The sequence below is a fragment of the Nansenia antarctica genome (assembly GCF_963989245.1).
Source record: "Nansenia antarctica genome assembly, chromosome: 6".
Lineage (NCBI taxonomy): Eukaryota > Metazoa > Chordata > Actinopteri > Argentiniformes > Microstomatidae > Nansenia > Nansenia antarctica.
The window spans coordinates 5203120-5218119 of NC_137676.1; the positions used below are offsets into that span (position 1 = coordinate 5203120).

The 15000-nt window shown below is 46.8% G+C and overlaps 1 protein-coding gene across 1 annotated transcript in view; it reads right to left on the minus strand.

Moving 5' to 3' along the window:
* Positions 1-15000, minus strand: part of nphp4 (nephronophthisis 4) — a gene marked incomplete at both ends in the record, with an annotated part of 190764 nt that overhangs the window by 123500 nt on the left and 52264 nt on the right. The window contains 2 exons of the mRNA XM_080533526.1: positions 49-181; positions 8160-8362. Of these exons, the coding sequence (XP_080389652.1) occupies positions 49-181; positions 8160-8362 (336 nt within the window). The remainder of the gene's footprint in view (positions 1-48; positions 182-8159; positions 8363-15000) is intronic.

Sequence of the window (15000 nt, forward strand, 5' to 3'; positions counted from 1 at the left end):
ACACACACACACACACACACGCACGCATACACACACACACACACTCACCTTTCCGTCTCCACCAACGGGAGTGGAGAAGACGTACTCCAGCTGGAGGAGGAGGGCGAAGGCCCTGTGATTGGCCAGCTTCACCTCCAGACCGCTGCGCAACGCCAGGACCTGAGGGGGCGCCGGGGACGAGCTGGAGAGAGAGAACACACACACACACACACAGTGAGGGAGGGAGGGAGAGAGAGAGAGAGAGAGAGAGAGAGAGAGAGAGAGAGAGAGAGAGAGAGAGAGAACACACACACACAGAGTGAGGGAGGGAGAGAGAGAAAACACACACACACAGAGTGAGGGAGGGAGAGAGTAGGGGAGGGGGAGTAAGGGAGGGAGGGAGGGAGGGAGGGAGGGAGGGAGGGAGGGAGGGAGAGAGGGAACACAGAGAGAAGGAGAAAGAGAGTAGAGGAGTGGGGGAGTAAGTAAGGGAGGGAGGGAGGGAAGGAGGGAGATGGCACAAAGAGAAAAGGAGACATAGAAGGTGAGGGTGAGTGAGGCAGGGACCGGGGGAGGGAGAGAGGGAGGAAGGGAGGGAGGGAGAGAGATATGTGTGTGATAACAAAGAGAGATGGGGAAGATAGAGAAAAGGAGAGGGAGAGAGAGATAGATAGATAACAATGCCGGCCGCTAGACAAATGTGTTCTGGGTAATTACGTATTCCTAACCAATTTACATAACGATGGGGCTCCAATTTGGTCATTTCGTTACGATAGGGGTGGAGGGCAGCTCCCCGGATGGCTGGGGAAAATAGAACATGACATGAAGACGTCCTCTGGATGTTCAAAGAATGCTTTATTTGCCATGCAATCAACTAGTCAGTTGATTGTTGAAATGTGGTATTTCTTTGCTCTAGGCACAGGGCCATAGTCGTCGTCCCTGGAGCAATTAGGGGTTAACACTAGAACAGCCGTGCCTTTTTTACCTACTAAAAGACCCCCTCTTTACAATGCTCAAGCTGCTATTTACACACAACGACCACTAGTTGGCCGCTTGTAAATTAGCCTGCTTCCTACACAGAAACACGGCAAAATAGCTTTATACTAGCTTATCCTGATGTGATTTAGAAAATGTAAGGATACTGGGTGGTAGAACGCATATATCTAGGAAAAGTCATGAAAGGAGGGTCCTGAAATTTGATCGAGTGCAAAGATATAACCATTTTCTTTACTCACAGGGGTCAAATGACCCCTCATTGCTGTTTTAGTGTTAAGTGCCTTGCTCAGGGGCAAATACAGCTCCCTCCTCCTGAGGCAGGGATCGAACCAGCGACCTTCAGCGATTGCTAGCCGGCCTCTCTAACCTCTATAGGCTACCGCCGCACCCTCCTCCACCCACCCTCGGCGATCACGGTTTCACTGCGAATGTCGGAATGGAGAATAATTTTGGACAAAATCTAGAAAACGACTGACCATGCATGTTATTAGTTGTAGGCGACAGATGTAACAGATGGTGTTTGTGTCCTCTCTGTAAGAGCGATCAGGAGTGTGTGGTGATGAGAACAGTAGTCTGTTGTAGGGGTGCAACGGTTCTCGGTTTTTTTACGGACGGTACGGTTTGCGTTCCACGGCTCAATTCACTAGTGAACCGTGACGGTTTTCGGTTTTCGTTTTTTTTTATTTTTTTTTTAAATTTTTTTTTTAACCTTTATTTTACCAGGAAGTCACATTGAGATTAAAACCTCTTTTACAAGAGAGACCTGGCCAAGACAGGGTCAAAATAGTAGCTTAAAAAAACTGTTCAGATAACAAGACAGGACATAAGACAGTGGCAACAATACAATAGACAAACAATGGTAGGGGTATTTACAAGGTGATTAAAACATTGAGAAGTCTAACCAAAGCAGGTACAGCGAGCGGTGACCACATCCTTTAATCTACGCTTGAAGATACTTATGGAAATAAGGGCCTCTAATTTAAAAGTAGTCTGTAGGTCATTCCAAGACCAAGGGCCATAATAAGACAAGCTTGCCCTTCCAACATTGTTCATGATAAGTGGCACCTTGTATTGTAGCCATCTACGAGACCTGAGACCCGAGCCACTCGGTATAGGGATGAACTTCAGGCCCAGATAATTCGGTAAGAAGCCAGAGATGATTTTAAACACAAGAGTGTACCAGTGTTGGAGCCTTCTGACAGAAAGAGATGGCCATCCAACCAGACTATACAGTGTACAGTGATGGGTCCTGAAGGCACTATTGGTGATGTATCTTAGAACCGAATGATACAGGGGGTCTAGCTTGGATAAAGTGGACAGAGAAGCAAACCTATATACTGTATCACCATAATCCAATTGTGAAAGGAAAAGGGCGGAGACAAGACGTTTTCTGGAAGCCAAGGAAAAGCAAGATTTAAATCTATACAGGAAGCCCACTGTACGCTTAAGCTTTATGGCGAGAAGATCAATTTGGCCGCGTTCGTAAATTAGCTCTGAGAGCGCCGGAGCGTCCACGTGAATGCCTCGAACGCGGCCTTTGGTCAGAGGTCGAGTTGGTCTGGAACGTTTGTTTCTGAACCGAACCGTACCGAAAACCGTGACCCAAAATACCGAACCGTACCGAACCGTGGGCCAACTGAACCGTTGCACCCCTAGTCTGTTGTAGACTACTTAGGTAATAGTGGATAATATTCTAAGTACAAAACAAATACATGGCGGGATTGTTCTGTAGCGGTGTGTTTGAGCCTGTCTGGGGCGACCAGCGTGGGGGTGGACTTAATCAGACCTATTGTATGTTAGTTACCATTGTTTTCCTAACTCTAACCCGCCCAATGTTAACACGGATTGAACACGTGGTATTTGACAACTTTCAGGATGATTCTAAGAACAATATTTTTAGATTGTGCGTAAAGGCTCTCAAAAAGAGCTTTTTGGGAAGTAGGTATGCATATTTTCCTATAATCTAGAGAATACAACATACAGTAGATATTCTCCCATTTGATTATATTCCCTCTCAGACATGCACAGTTCCACTATTTAACCTCAAATGTGCTCCACGTCTCTGTTACGGCACTGTCTGAAAGCACCCTAACCTTGAGATAGATTAGACTAACAATGACTGACATAGCTCTATTTGCATAATGTCATCATTTATGGTGCAATTTGCATGGAACTGTATGACCTTGTCCTTCGCAAACTTTGCAGGGACTGGTACAAGCATAGTATGTAACAATTTCCAAGTTTTTGAGAGTTTTACACACACACACAAAAAATACATTCTGAAATAATTTAAAGTTAATTTAAGTGCTTTCAGAACAGCCACACATGGACAGTACACACAAAAGCATCTTGCTAACTTAACAGTATGTCACATAAAACTCTATGTTTAAAGTCTATGCTCTTTAACTGTGAAGACGTGGGCGCATATTTCATGGCTCTCTCCAACCGCCAAACACATCCCATGTGTGAGACATGTTGTGTGAAGTTCAGTAAGCGACTGTGCTGCCGCTCAGCCCAGTTTTAGACTTTCTGAAGCTTCTCTCTGTCAACTGAGCTCACAGGGAAGACGGTCGACATAACAGGTATAGCCACCAACTGCCACTTTTGGAGGGAGTCAGAGTCACTACCTATCTTCCGCCGTAGACTGAAGACCTCCATCTCTTCAGACTACACCTTAACTGTCCCTCCTAAGACGTCTTCAACCCCTCTACACCCCTGTACAGTTTCTCTACTGTCTTTTTTTAATAAAATAAAATGTGCGATATAAAAAAATAACTCTTTCAACTGCCAAAGGCCCCTGGCCCGAGCATACAGTAGATGACTTTTTCTTGCTATGACTGATGGACAGCCGATTCACTTACTTAGACAAATGCATGATGCGTGTGTAAGCCGCTTTGGATAAAGGCGTCTGCTAAATGCCAAAAATGTAAATGAAATGTAAAGATGTAAAACCGAATCGTTGCAACCTCCCTCCAGTAGGAGTAGAGCTCCAGGGTAGGTGGGGGGACGGGGGGGACGGGGGTTCCCTGGCAGACCCAGGGCTCAGGCTCAGCTCAGCAGATGAGTGTTCCAGGGTGTTCCTGGGTGTCCAGGGCTCTCAGCAGCACCTGGTAACCCTCTACCTGCCTCTGCCCGGCAGGTGTCTTACCTGGGGGCAACGACTCTAACCGGCTTACACACCTCCGACGCCGGACGTCACCATGGAAACACAACGTTAGAGATCTTATTATCTTATGTTATGAGAAGAAGAAGAAGAAGAAGAAGAGTGTAGAAATATTTTGCACAGTTTGGAAGGAAACTGTGGTGGGTCGCCACAGTCTAGGGCTAATTAATGGGAAATACTGCAAATGCAGTAGCATAACACAGTATTCAGGCTCTCCCTCCACACACACACACACACACACACACACTCACTCACACACACACACACACACACACACACTTGATATTCATCATTCACAGTTTGCATACAACCCTGATGAAAGCATGCTGAGAAGTACGGGGGATGTGAACAAGGTCGGCCAAGCGCTCTCTCTCTCTCTCCTTCTCTCTCTCTCTCTCCTTCTCTCTCTCTCTCTCTCTCTCCTTCCTTCCCTCCCTCGCTTCACAGAACCCCTCAGGAGACAGAGAAGGGGTGAGCGTCCTGCCTCCCTGCCTCTCTGCAGAAGACAGAACCAGGCCCCACGAGCAGCGAGCAGCCAGCTTGTCGGCTTTCCAGCAACACACGGGAAAAAAATCCACAGAAAACAACACGCGGAAAAAAAGGAAAAAAAAGAATAATTACGGCCTACGCTGTTCTATTCATAACAGCGCTTTTAAAAACGCTGTGGCATCTGCAAGGGGGAGAAAAAAACTGGTTTTCTACCTGTTTCCTGTTTGTAAAAAAAAAAAAACTGGAGTTCAAGTGTGAACGCTGGCAGCAGGTAATGTAGTATACATGTAGCGTATACCACTAACTACGTGTTATTATGATGATTACGGTGTGTTATGTCACACGGAACAGGGAGGAGGTACTACGTTCTGATGGCGGGGGGGCGGGGGCAGGGGGGGGGGGGGGGGGGGCGGTGTGCTTACTTACGGGTGCCCACGTAATTGCTGCATGCATGCAGCGTCTGACAACAGTATCAACAGTGATAATATCAGTGAGATGTAAACTTCCATTTCATACTACCTAATCTGTCGACGGTTTTGTTTTAGGGGTTGTCGAGGGGGGGGGGGGGGACTCTACAGCACACTACAGTGCTCTGCCATTTGATTGTGGCCTCGTTGTGGAAGACCGCAGTTCAAGGGACCTGTAAGTCCCCAATGGACCTATCGCTAAGCCACGCCCCAAAATAGAAATTCTCCAATCATATCACAGCAAAAGTTATTACAGGCAGAAAACTTGGACAAACAACTCACTAATATCTGATGGTGAGAAGCTTCTAGACAAAATGTCCTTTAAAAAAACATGTCTACTACTTGCTGTGGTAAATCAGAAATTTGAACTCCCAAGTCATTGAATGTCATTCAGTCACGGTCGGTCAGTCAGTCAGTCACTGTCAGTGAAGCGTTGTTTGTTTGTCCGAGTTTTCAAAGGGCGTGTGGCTTAGCGATAGGACCATACCAGGCTCCGCACCATGGGGGACCCAGCCTTCTGCTCGGCTGCACCGCGCCTGTGGAACAGGCTTCCGCTACGGGCAGTACAGAGCCTGGACTCTTTTAAGACAGGCCTAAAACCCTTTTTTATTCAAAAAGGCCTTTGACTGCTGAACCTGTGTTCATTCTTGTGATTTCTTTTGTGTGTTTTTAACTTATTATGTTTTTATGCTGTTTTTCTTTTTAACTTATTATGTTTTTAGGCTGTTTTTCTTTTTAACTTATTATGTTTTTAGGCTGTTTTCTAACTCTGTAGCACTCTGAGAAGTGCAATACAAATAAAATGCATTATTATTATTATTATCATAATTATTATCATAATTATTATTATTAACGCTCCGTTCCCCACCATACGGTAGATGTCACACTGTGAAAGCATCCAAACACAGGGTGGACAGACACGGTCCCCGGGGAGCGACAGGGTTGGAGCCGAGCCGTTACCGTTGATTTACAAAATCATTAAGGTGTCTGCAGCTCTCCAGGGGGACCAGGGCTGCTGAAGGACCCACCTGTCATCTGAGCTGTGTGTGCTCAGCAGATCTGGGGGACGAGGTAGAAATCGGAGGACAAATCATTTTTAACGCACGGAACGCGATGAGGGATGTCCTCCCGATGTTCTACCTGACTTCTACCTCTACTTCACCTTACTCCCCCTGTCAGCCTCTGTATCAGTCAGAACCAGACGAGGGTTTCAGAGCCACACAGTGGCGATTCTGCTTCAAAAGCAGTTGGCAGTTGGAGTTTGAAGACCCACGCACGCACGTCGCACGCACACACACACACACACTGAACGGTACCCATCACATGTCTTCTGTCATCAAAAGTATGTTTGATGTGTCAGAGCTGTCCGTCGATAGAGAAGCTGATTTCATGTGTTTTTTTTCCTGCTGATCTGAGGGGAAATATCCCTAAGAACCGACTGCTGACGTTGCGTAAAGAGACGTGAGTGAATGTCGGCCGTCGTGACATCTCGGCCAAATGTTAAAAGGTGAAAAGGTCAAGGGAGCTCGACTTAACTCTATAGTAAAAAAAGAAATAGGGTAGTGCAATGTTTTCTCCGCTATCAAACCTCGGTTTGAAGTGTGTGTATGTGCGTGTGTGTGTGTGTGTGTGTGTGTGTATGTGTGAATGTGTGTGTGTGTGTGTGTGTGTGTGTGTGTGTGTGTGTGAATGTGTGTGTGTGTGTGTGCGTGCCTGCGTGCGTGCGTGTGCATGTGTGTATGTGTGTGTGTGTGTGTGTGTGTGTGTGTGTGTGTGTCTGTGAGATTGACTGTGATTGACTGTCCCATTACTTACTCCGGGCACGGTATATGTGCTGATCTAGGGGTATTACTGTAGGAGCCAGGGTATTACGGAGGATGGAGCAGGTACGTATTGTAGTACAGTAGCCGTATGAGGGGTGAGGGGGTCAGGCACGTGCATGACTGCCTTTGGTGTCACCAGGGGATAGTGGATGGATGGAAGGATTGATGGATTTAGCTGACACTTTTATCCAAAGCAACTTACACTGCAGTGAGTGGCATACATACATTTTTCAGTGTATACGGTCCCAACGGGAAACAAACCCACAACCTAAGCGTTCGGTAACGCCACGCTCTACCAACTGAGCCTATGGTTGCTGGTTCCAGTCTCACTAGTCTCTTATGTACTGCAGGCAGGTCCAGTTAACATTAGAACAGCCATGGGTGGGGGGGTCATTTGACCCTGTGAGTAAGTAAAAAAAAAAAAAAGTTATATCTTTGCACTCGATCGAATTTCAGGACCCTCCTTTCATGACTTTTCCTAGATATGTGTGTTCTACCACACGGTATACTTACATTTTCAAAATCACACCAGGATAAACTAGTATAAAGCTAATTTGCAGTTTTTCTGTGTAGGAGGCAGGCTAATTTACAAGGCAGCCAACTAGTGGTCATGGTGTGTAAATAGCAGCTTCCCATTGTAAAGACTATGTTAATTTGACCCCCCGAGGCGGCTCTTACAGTAGGTACAAAAGGCCACGGCTGTTCTAGTGTTAAGTCCTCATTCTTTGGATGTGTTTGCCGTGTGCAGTACTGACAGGTTAGAGCAGTGGTCGCTCACTCTGTGGGTGCGTTCGTAAATACGCTCTGGTAAATACTGCTCAGAGTGCTCTGGTTTCAACTGAAATCAGTTAATTTCCGAACAATCAGAGAGCACCACCCCCTCTTCCCGGGTGCGCTCCTTACAAACGCACCCTATTGTGTTTACTGGGTTAGAGAGTGTGTTCAACACCTTGGACGTTTTAACCATTTAGCAGGCGCTTTTTTATCCGAAACGACTTACAATTACAAATTACAGGGACAGTCTCCCATGAGTAATTTAGTGCCTTACTCAATATACAAGGGCACACTGGTGGTGGTGATGGTGGTGGTGACTTGTGGGATTTTAACTCGTGACCTTCTGATGAACACGACCCACTAGGCCACCACTAACCACCCAATAACATAGCATCAAATTATCACAAAGGGAAAGGATGGCGTGTCGTCATGGTGACGCTGCTGGGCGGGTGGAGGAGCTCTGCTCACCTGTCTTTGCCCAGGGTGTTCTGTCTGGAAGGGCTGCCCCCCCCGCGTCCTCTGGTGCCCTGGGGGGTCTGGAGGGTCTGGGGGGTCTGGGGCTCCAGCACCACCACCTGGGGGCGCTCCAGGAAGCCCAGGCCGTTGTGTACCCCCACGTGGAGCCTCCTCTCCTGGACCACCACCGCCTTGCCCTCCGGCCCCCACTGCTTCTGAGAGAGGGAACAACACGGTAAACGCCAACGGACTGTACTTATTACTTATACAGAGCCTTATTCCAACGAGTTTGACAATAATAATAATAATATAATAACTTGTATTTGTATAGCGCTTTTCCTGCAAATGTTGCAGCTCAAAGTGCTCCAATCATTATAAAATCATAATTTAATTATTGAGTTTGTGTTTTGTCCCCCGCCCCCACCTGTGGTGTATGTCCCCACCTGTCCTACCCGCTGTACATACTTTATGTTTTGTTGTATTGTTCTTCCCATGATGGATGTACGTTTATCTTGTAGATAGTAATAGTTATTTGTCTGTATTATCATGTAGATAGTACTAGTTCTTTTCTTATGTCTGTCTTACATGTAACGATGAATTGAAAATCAAGGACCCCAATTGAAATAAGCCAGTGGCTTTCTTGGGTTTTTATCCTTTTAGATTGACCTTGTATGTAATATGTACTTTCATGTACCTACTTCTGCAAACCTTCTAATAAAGTTTTCAATCAATCAATCAAGTCATTTAAAGGCAATATTAAAAAGATGGGTTTTTAGTCTTGACTTGAACATATGTGCTGAGGTTGCATCTCTAATGTAAACTGGCAGTGTATTCCACAATCTGGGTGCATAAAATGAGAATGCAGCCTCACCAAATCACTTCTTCACAATGGGCCTCTCAGTCATCCATTCTCCGCACACATTCACAAACACCGACGACGACAAGCGACTATCATGCTCATTGGGAGCAATTTGGGGTTCAGTGTCTTGCCCAAGGACACCTCGGGGGACACGTGGCCAGCCGGGGATCGAACGAACGGCCGAACTGTCGACCTCACGATCGTCAGACGCCTACCGCTCTACGCTCTACCTCCTGAGCCACAGCCGCCCCTGGGATACAGTCTGACCGAATGGAACGGTGTTAGCACCTTGCATATGCAAAATATAAAGTCGTGCATAAAAGGGATATCATTCTATTTTATGGCATTTTATTATATATATTAAAAGAAATCAGTATTGCTAATAAAAACAGGCCCAGTACAATATAAACATGACAAATTATTCCAAGAAAGGCATACTTTGAAAACAGATGCTCACACACCATAAAAATATATTGAACCTCTGAACTTTATTTCTTTGCTGCCTTCCTTATCTCTTGAAACATCCTCTAAAACGGAGCCCCTATCCACGGCCCTCCTGCCGACACCACCCCAGGACGTCTCTACTATTCGCTCGCAAGACGCTGGCCGAGCCCTCTGCCAGACCATGCCCTGCTGATCCTTTGACTGCAGAGAGAGGAGGGGATGAGGAGGCGAGGAGTTGAGCCGTAATTCAAACAGAATCCTTCCGCCTATATCCGGGGGAAGGCTTTCTGGCAGCCGCCCGCTCGGCTCAGTGACACGGCAAACAAAGAAAAGGAGAGGCGCAGAGCGCAAAGGCACACAACAGGGAAACGTGCCCCTAATTGTCGACTTGTGGGGGTGGCACTAATGCTGTGATTATGCTAATCGTAATTAATTAATAAGTCAATAATCATTTCAAACAAACATCTGGGGGGGGGGGGGACTCTGTTGTTTTGTTTATGTGCATTTTTTTTTCTGTTTTATTTGCTCTGATGATAGTAAAGCATAAAGGAAATCATCACATCACAAAAAAAACATCATTACAAGTAAGCGTGTTAAATTATTATGGAAATTGGGGTCTGAATTGGGGGATTGAAGTCAATCAAAGTTTTTTTTGAATGCATTTTTCCCCAGAGTTGTCGATTCGCCCTTCCAGCTAGCAGCATCGCTGTAACGTGGCGTTGAGTGACAAGTGCACAGATGATTGACTGCAAACTGTCTAACCCTGGGTTGAGGTCCTCGCTGTTGTTTCCTGCCTGCTTCCCCAGCCTCTCTCTCTCTCTCTCTCTCCCAGCCTCTCTCTCTCTCTCTCTCTCTCTCCCAGCCTCTCTCTCTCTCTCTCTCTCTCCCAGCCTCTCTCTCTCTCTCCCAGCCTTTCTCTCTCTCTCCCAGCCTCTCTCTCTCTCTCTCTCCCAGCCTCTCTCTCTCTCTCTCTCTCTCTCTCTCTCTGCCTCTCTCTCTCTCTCTCTCTCTCCCAGCCTCTCTCTCTCTCTCTCCCAGCCTCTCTCTCTCCCAGCCTCTCTCTCTCTCTGCCTACACCCGTCTCTCTCTCCACCCACACCTACCCAGTCCAATTAGCATATCAATTGAGCAGCGGTGTTATATGCAGCTGCCGAGCCCGGCCGTTTGCAGCCCACGTACCCCCGGCGTTCTCTCACTGTCTCTCTCTCTCTGTCTGTCTGCTTTTTTTCACTTTCTATCTCTATCTATCCTTCTTTCTGTCAAACACTGTTACGTCTTACTTCTCACTTCCTTCACCCTGTCCTCTCCTCCTCTCTCACTCCCTTTCCTCTCGATCTCCTCCTCTGTCTTCCTTTCCTCACTCTCTCTCTCTCTCTCTCACACTCCCTTTCCTCTCTATCTCCTCCTCTGTCTTCCTTTCATCTCTCTCTCTCTCCCTTGACTCTCTCTCTCTCACTCCCTTTCCTCTCTCCTCCTCTGTCTCCCCTTCCTCACTCTCTCTCTCTCACACTCCCTTTCCTCTCTCTCTCCTCCTCTGTCTCCCTTTCCTCTCTCTCTCTCTCTCTCACACTCCCTTTCCTCTCTCTCTCCTCCTCTGTCTTCCTTTCATCTCTCTCTCTCTCTCCCTTGACTCTCTCTCTCTCTCACTCCCTTTCCTCTCTCCTCCTCTGTCTCCCTTTCCTCACTCTCTCTCTCTCACACTCCCTTTCCTCTCTCTCTCCTCCTCTGTCTCCCTTTCCTCTCTCTCTCTCTCTCACTCCCTTTCCTCTCTCCTCCTCTGTCTCCCTTTCCTCACTCTCTCTCTCTCTCTCTCTCACTCCCTTTCCTCTCTCTCTCCTCCTCTCTCACTCTATTTCCTATCTCTCTCCTCCCCTGTCTCCCTCGACTCTCTCTCACCCTCTCTCACACCCTGTTCCTCTCCCGCTCCTCCTCCTCCTCCGGTCTCTCCCTCCCTCCTCAGGAGCGGTAAACATCTCTCAAGTGGCTCAGGGAGTAACAGTTTGAAGCTTGTTTATTCTCGAAGGGAAAGGCCATGTTTAACATCTGAAGCCTCACCATTTAGATCTGTGAAACGCCTATTGTGAATTGGCCACGATACAGACCGCAAGGCACAAAAGAAAACGAGGAAAGTTTTAGAAGAGTTTAGAGAGGCTGATATTAAGTTAAGATACTGCGGGAAATATATCGCCTCACTAGGCAATGTCTACGGGAGCCTATGGGGGCACCCACTGTAAAAAAGTTTGTCTGTTTGGCAGTTAGGAGCACCCTGATATTTATTACGGCGCTGTGCTTGACTGAGTTTGCCTGGAGGCAAGGAAGCCAATGGAATAGTCCCAAAAAAAAGTGCAAACCCCTATCCATCTGGCAACCCCGGGTCAGGCTGAAGCAATCGCTCAAAGCGTTTGAAAACGTTTCAAAATCTATATACTCTTGCAACCCAGGTCCTCCTCTACCGGGAAGAGAGACCGTATTACCCCTATTCTGGCCTCTCGCCATTGGCCTCTAGTGCGGTTCTCCCCCCCCCCCTTCTACATCTCAGACCTCTTAACCCCTTATTCCACCCCTTCCTCCACCTCCAGGTCCCTCAGGTCGTCTAGCTTAGGGCCGAGATCCAGGCTCCAGCTCAGGGGTGACCGCCAGTCATTTCTGTTGCAGCCCCGGGGCTGTGGAATAGCTAGCATGACCGTCTCGACCAGATCTGCCCCTTCCATCGATTCCTTTAATGCTAAAAAAGACACTTATATTCTTTAGCTTTTCCCTGGAGCACTTTGTGCTTTGAGTTGCATTCATGTACGGAAGGCGCTATATAAATAAAGTTTCACTTCACTTCACTTTGAGCTACAACGTTTGCAGGAAAAGCGCTATACAAATAAAAGTTATTATTGTTATTATTAGAATGTGGTTTTGATTTGTGCCTGTTGATGTTCTTTATGTATGTTCTTATGTATGCTTTTAATGTATGTTTTTATGCTTTATGTTATTGTGATTCTATATACTGTGATTGATTTTATTTCCTTTATTGTGTGATTTTAATCCATGTACAGCACTTTGGTGAGCGCAAGTTGTTTTAAATGTGCTTTATAAAAAAGCTGACTTGTCTTGGTTAGTTTAGAGTATTGTGTGCGTGTGTGTGTGTGTGTGTGTGTGTGTGTGTATGTATGCGTGCGTACGTGTGTGAGAGTGAGAGACAGAGACAGTTAGAGAGAGAGAGTTTGTGTCCTGTGTGTGTGTATGTGTGTGTGTGTGTGTGTGTGTGTGTGTGTGTGTGTGTGTGTGCGTGCGTGAGAGTGAGACAAAGATAGAGAGACAGTTAGAGAGAGAGAGTTTGTGTCCTGTGTGTGTGTGTGTGTGTGTGTGTGTGTGTGTGTGTGTGTGTGCGTGTGTGTGTGCGTGTGTGTGTGTCCTTTCCCACTGTCTCTACATGATGTCACAATGTGAAATGAGAAAGAACGGAAATTCCTCGACTCTCATTCACCGGCGAAAACATTCATCCCAGATTTGAGTACGAGTCTGAACAGCGTGTATATACACGACAACCGTGACAATTAATTACTGAAACAAAATGAACACCAAAGAAACACACACAGCACCATCAGATACATCAAACCCTTAACAAGTCGCTCCAATTACGACGCCTCTGTTGCTGTAGGCAACACTACACTCTATGATCACAGACTATCTCTCTCCGAACTGTCAGCTCGACAGTTAAGTTAAGTCTCGGCTCTTTAAACATCTGACTGCGGAGTGACTGCGGAGTGGCAGCCCAACAGCACAAAGTGTGACAAGGGAAACTCACAAGTTACCCCTTTGAAGTCCGTCTAGATAGATCATAATTATGATTGCGCTTTTCCCCCCAGAATCTGTTCTCTAAATGAAGAGGACGCGTTACAGAGGGGAGGGAGGTTGTCTGCGTGGATTATCTTTGGTCTTCGGGATTGAACCTTGGTGACTTTTTCCATACTTTCGTCTCTCTCTCTCTCTCTCTCCCTCCCTCTCTCTCTCCCTCCATCTCTCTCTCTCTTCTGTCTCTCTCTAAACATCTCTCAGGCCTTTCGCTCTCAAGTGGCGAGGGAAACAGTTTTCGAAGTTTGTTTATTCTGGAAGGGAAATGCTATGTTTAACATCTGACGCCTCACCATTTAGATCTGCGAAATGTCTACTGTGGATTGGCTAAGGACCAGAGGCACAGAACTGGACAGTTTTAGAGAATAGAGTGGCTGATGAGAGTGAGGTACTGTATCTAGCCATGTCTATGGGAGCCTATGGGGCCATGTCGATGGGAGCCTATGGGGCCATGTCTATGGGAGCCTATGGGGCCATGTCTATGGGAGCCTATGGGGCCATGTCTATGGGAGTATTTGAAATCATCTGAGTTTGTCTGGAGCAAGGGAACCAACGGAATAGTCCCAAAAGTCAGGCTCAAGCATTCACTTTTTCTCAAAGTATTTGAAAACATAAAAATACTATTTTATGGGGGGGGGGGGGGGGGGGGGGCATCCAACTTTCTAAATAGATGTTAAATGAAGTCTAAACAGACGTCATAATGCAAAATAACACAATACTTGAGGCGGCGACATCATTTCACCACAAGAATCTTCTACAGTAATTCAACTGTCGGTTGAGTGACAGGGAGGAACTCTCTCACTGAAACTAGTCATCATCATCATCGTCGCTTTGCGTTAGCGTCAGAACAGTACGTACATACATACATACATGACAACCGTGACAATTAATTACTGAATAAGAAAACAAAAGAACGCCGACAAACACAGTCAGTGTGTACAACAATACATGACATACATCAAACTCACGAGTCACTCCAATTACAACGCCGCTCTATGCTGCAGGCTAGGCTACCCTGACAGACCATCACAGACAGATCTAGTACCTCCAAAATGCCAGCTAGGCTGTATGTCAAGTTTGTCTTGGCCCTTTAAGGATCTCTCCCTCCCTCCCTCTCTCTCCCTCCCTCCCTCTCTCTCCCTCCCTCCTTCCCCCCTCCCTCAAGTGGCGAGGGAAACAGTTTCGAAGTTTGTTTAATTCGGGAAGGGAAATGCCACGTTTAACACCCGAAGCCTCGCCATTTAGATCTGCGAAATGTCTACTGTGGATCGGCTAGGCTATCCTGAAACCATCACAGACAGATCTAGTACCTCCAGAATGCCAGCTAGGCTGTAAAGTCAAGTTTCTTGGAACCTTTAAGGATCTTGAGTGGCTACCTAGTGGCAGCAAGCAACGCAAAGTGTGACAGGAAAACCCACAAATAATTGCTTTCAACTCCATCTCGATCATAATTATGATTGTGCCTCCCCCCCCCCCCCCCCCCCCACCACCACCAGAATCTATCTGTTCTCTCTCCCTCTTTCAACAACAGCAGCAGGGAGGGGGAGAAGACAAGGCGGTGGCATTGTTTTAATGTAGGACAGGGCTGTAAGACGTGATTGAGGGAGAGAAGGGGAGAAAGATAGAGAGAGGAGAGGGAAGAGAAGAGAGGAGAGAGACAGGGGGGGAGCTGTCTGAAGCCCCTAACAGGGGACATCTGTTAAAACC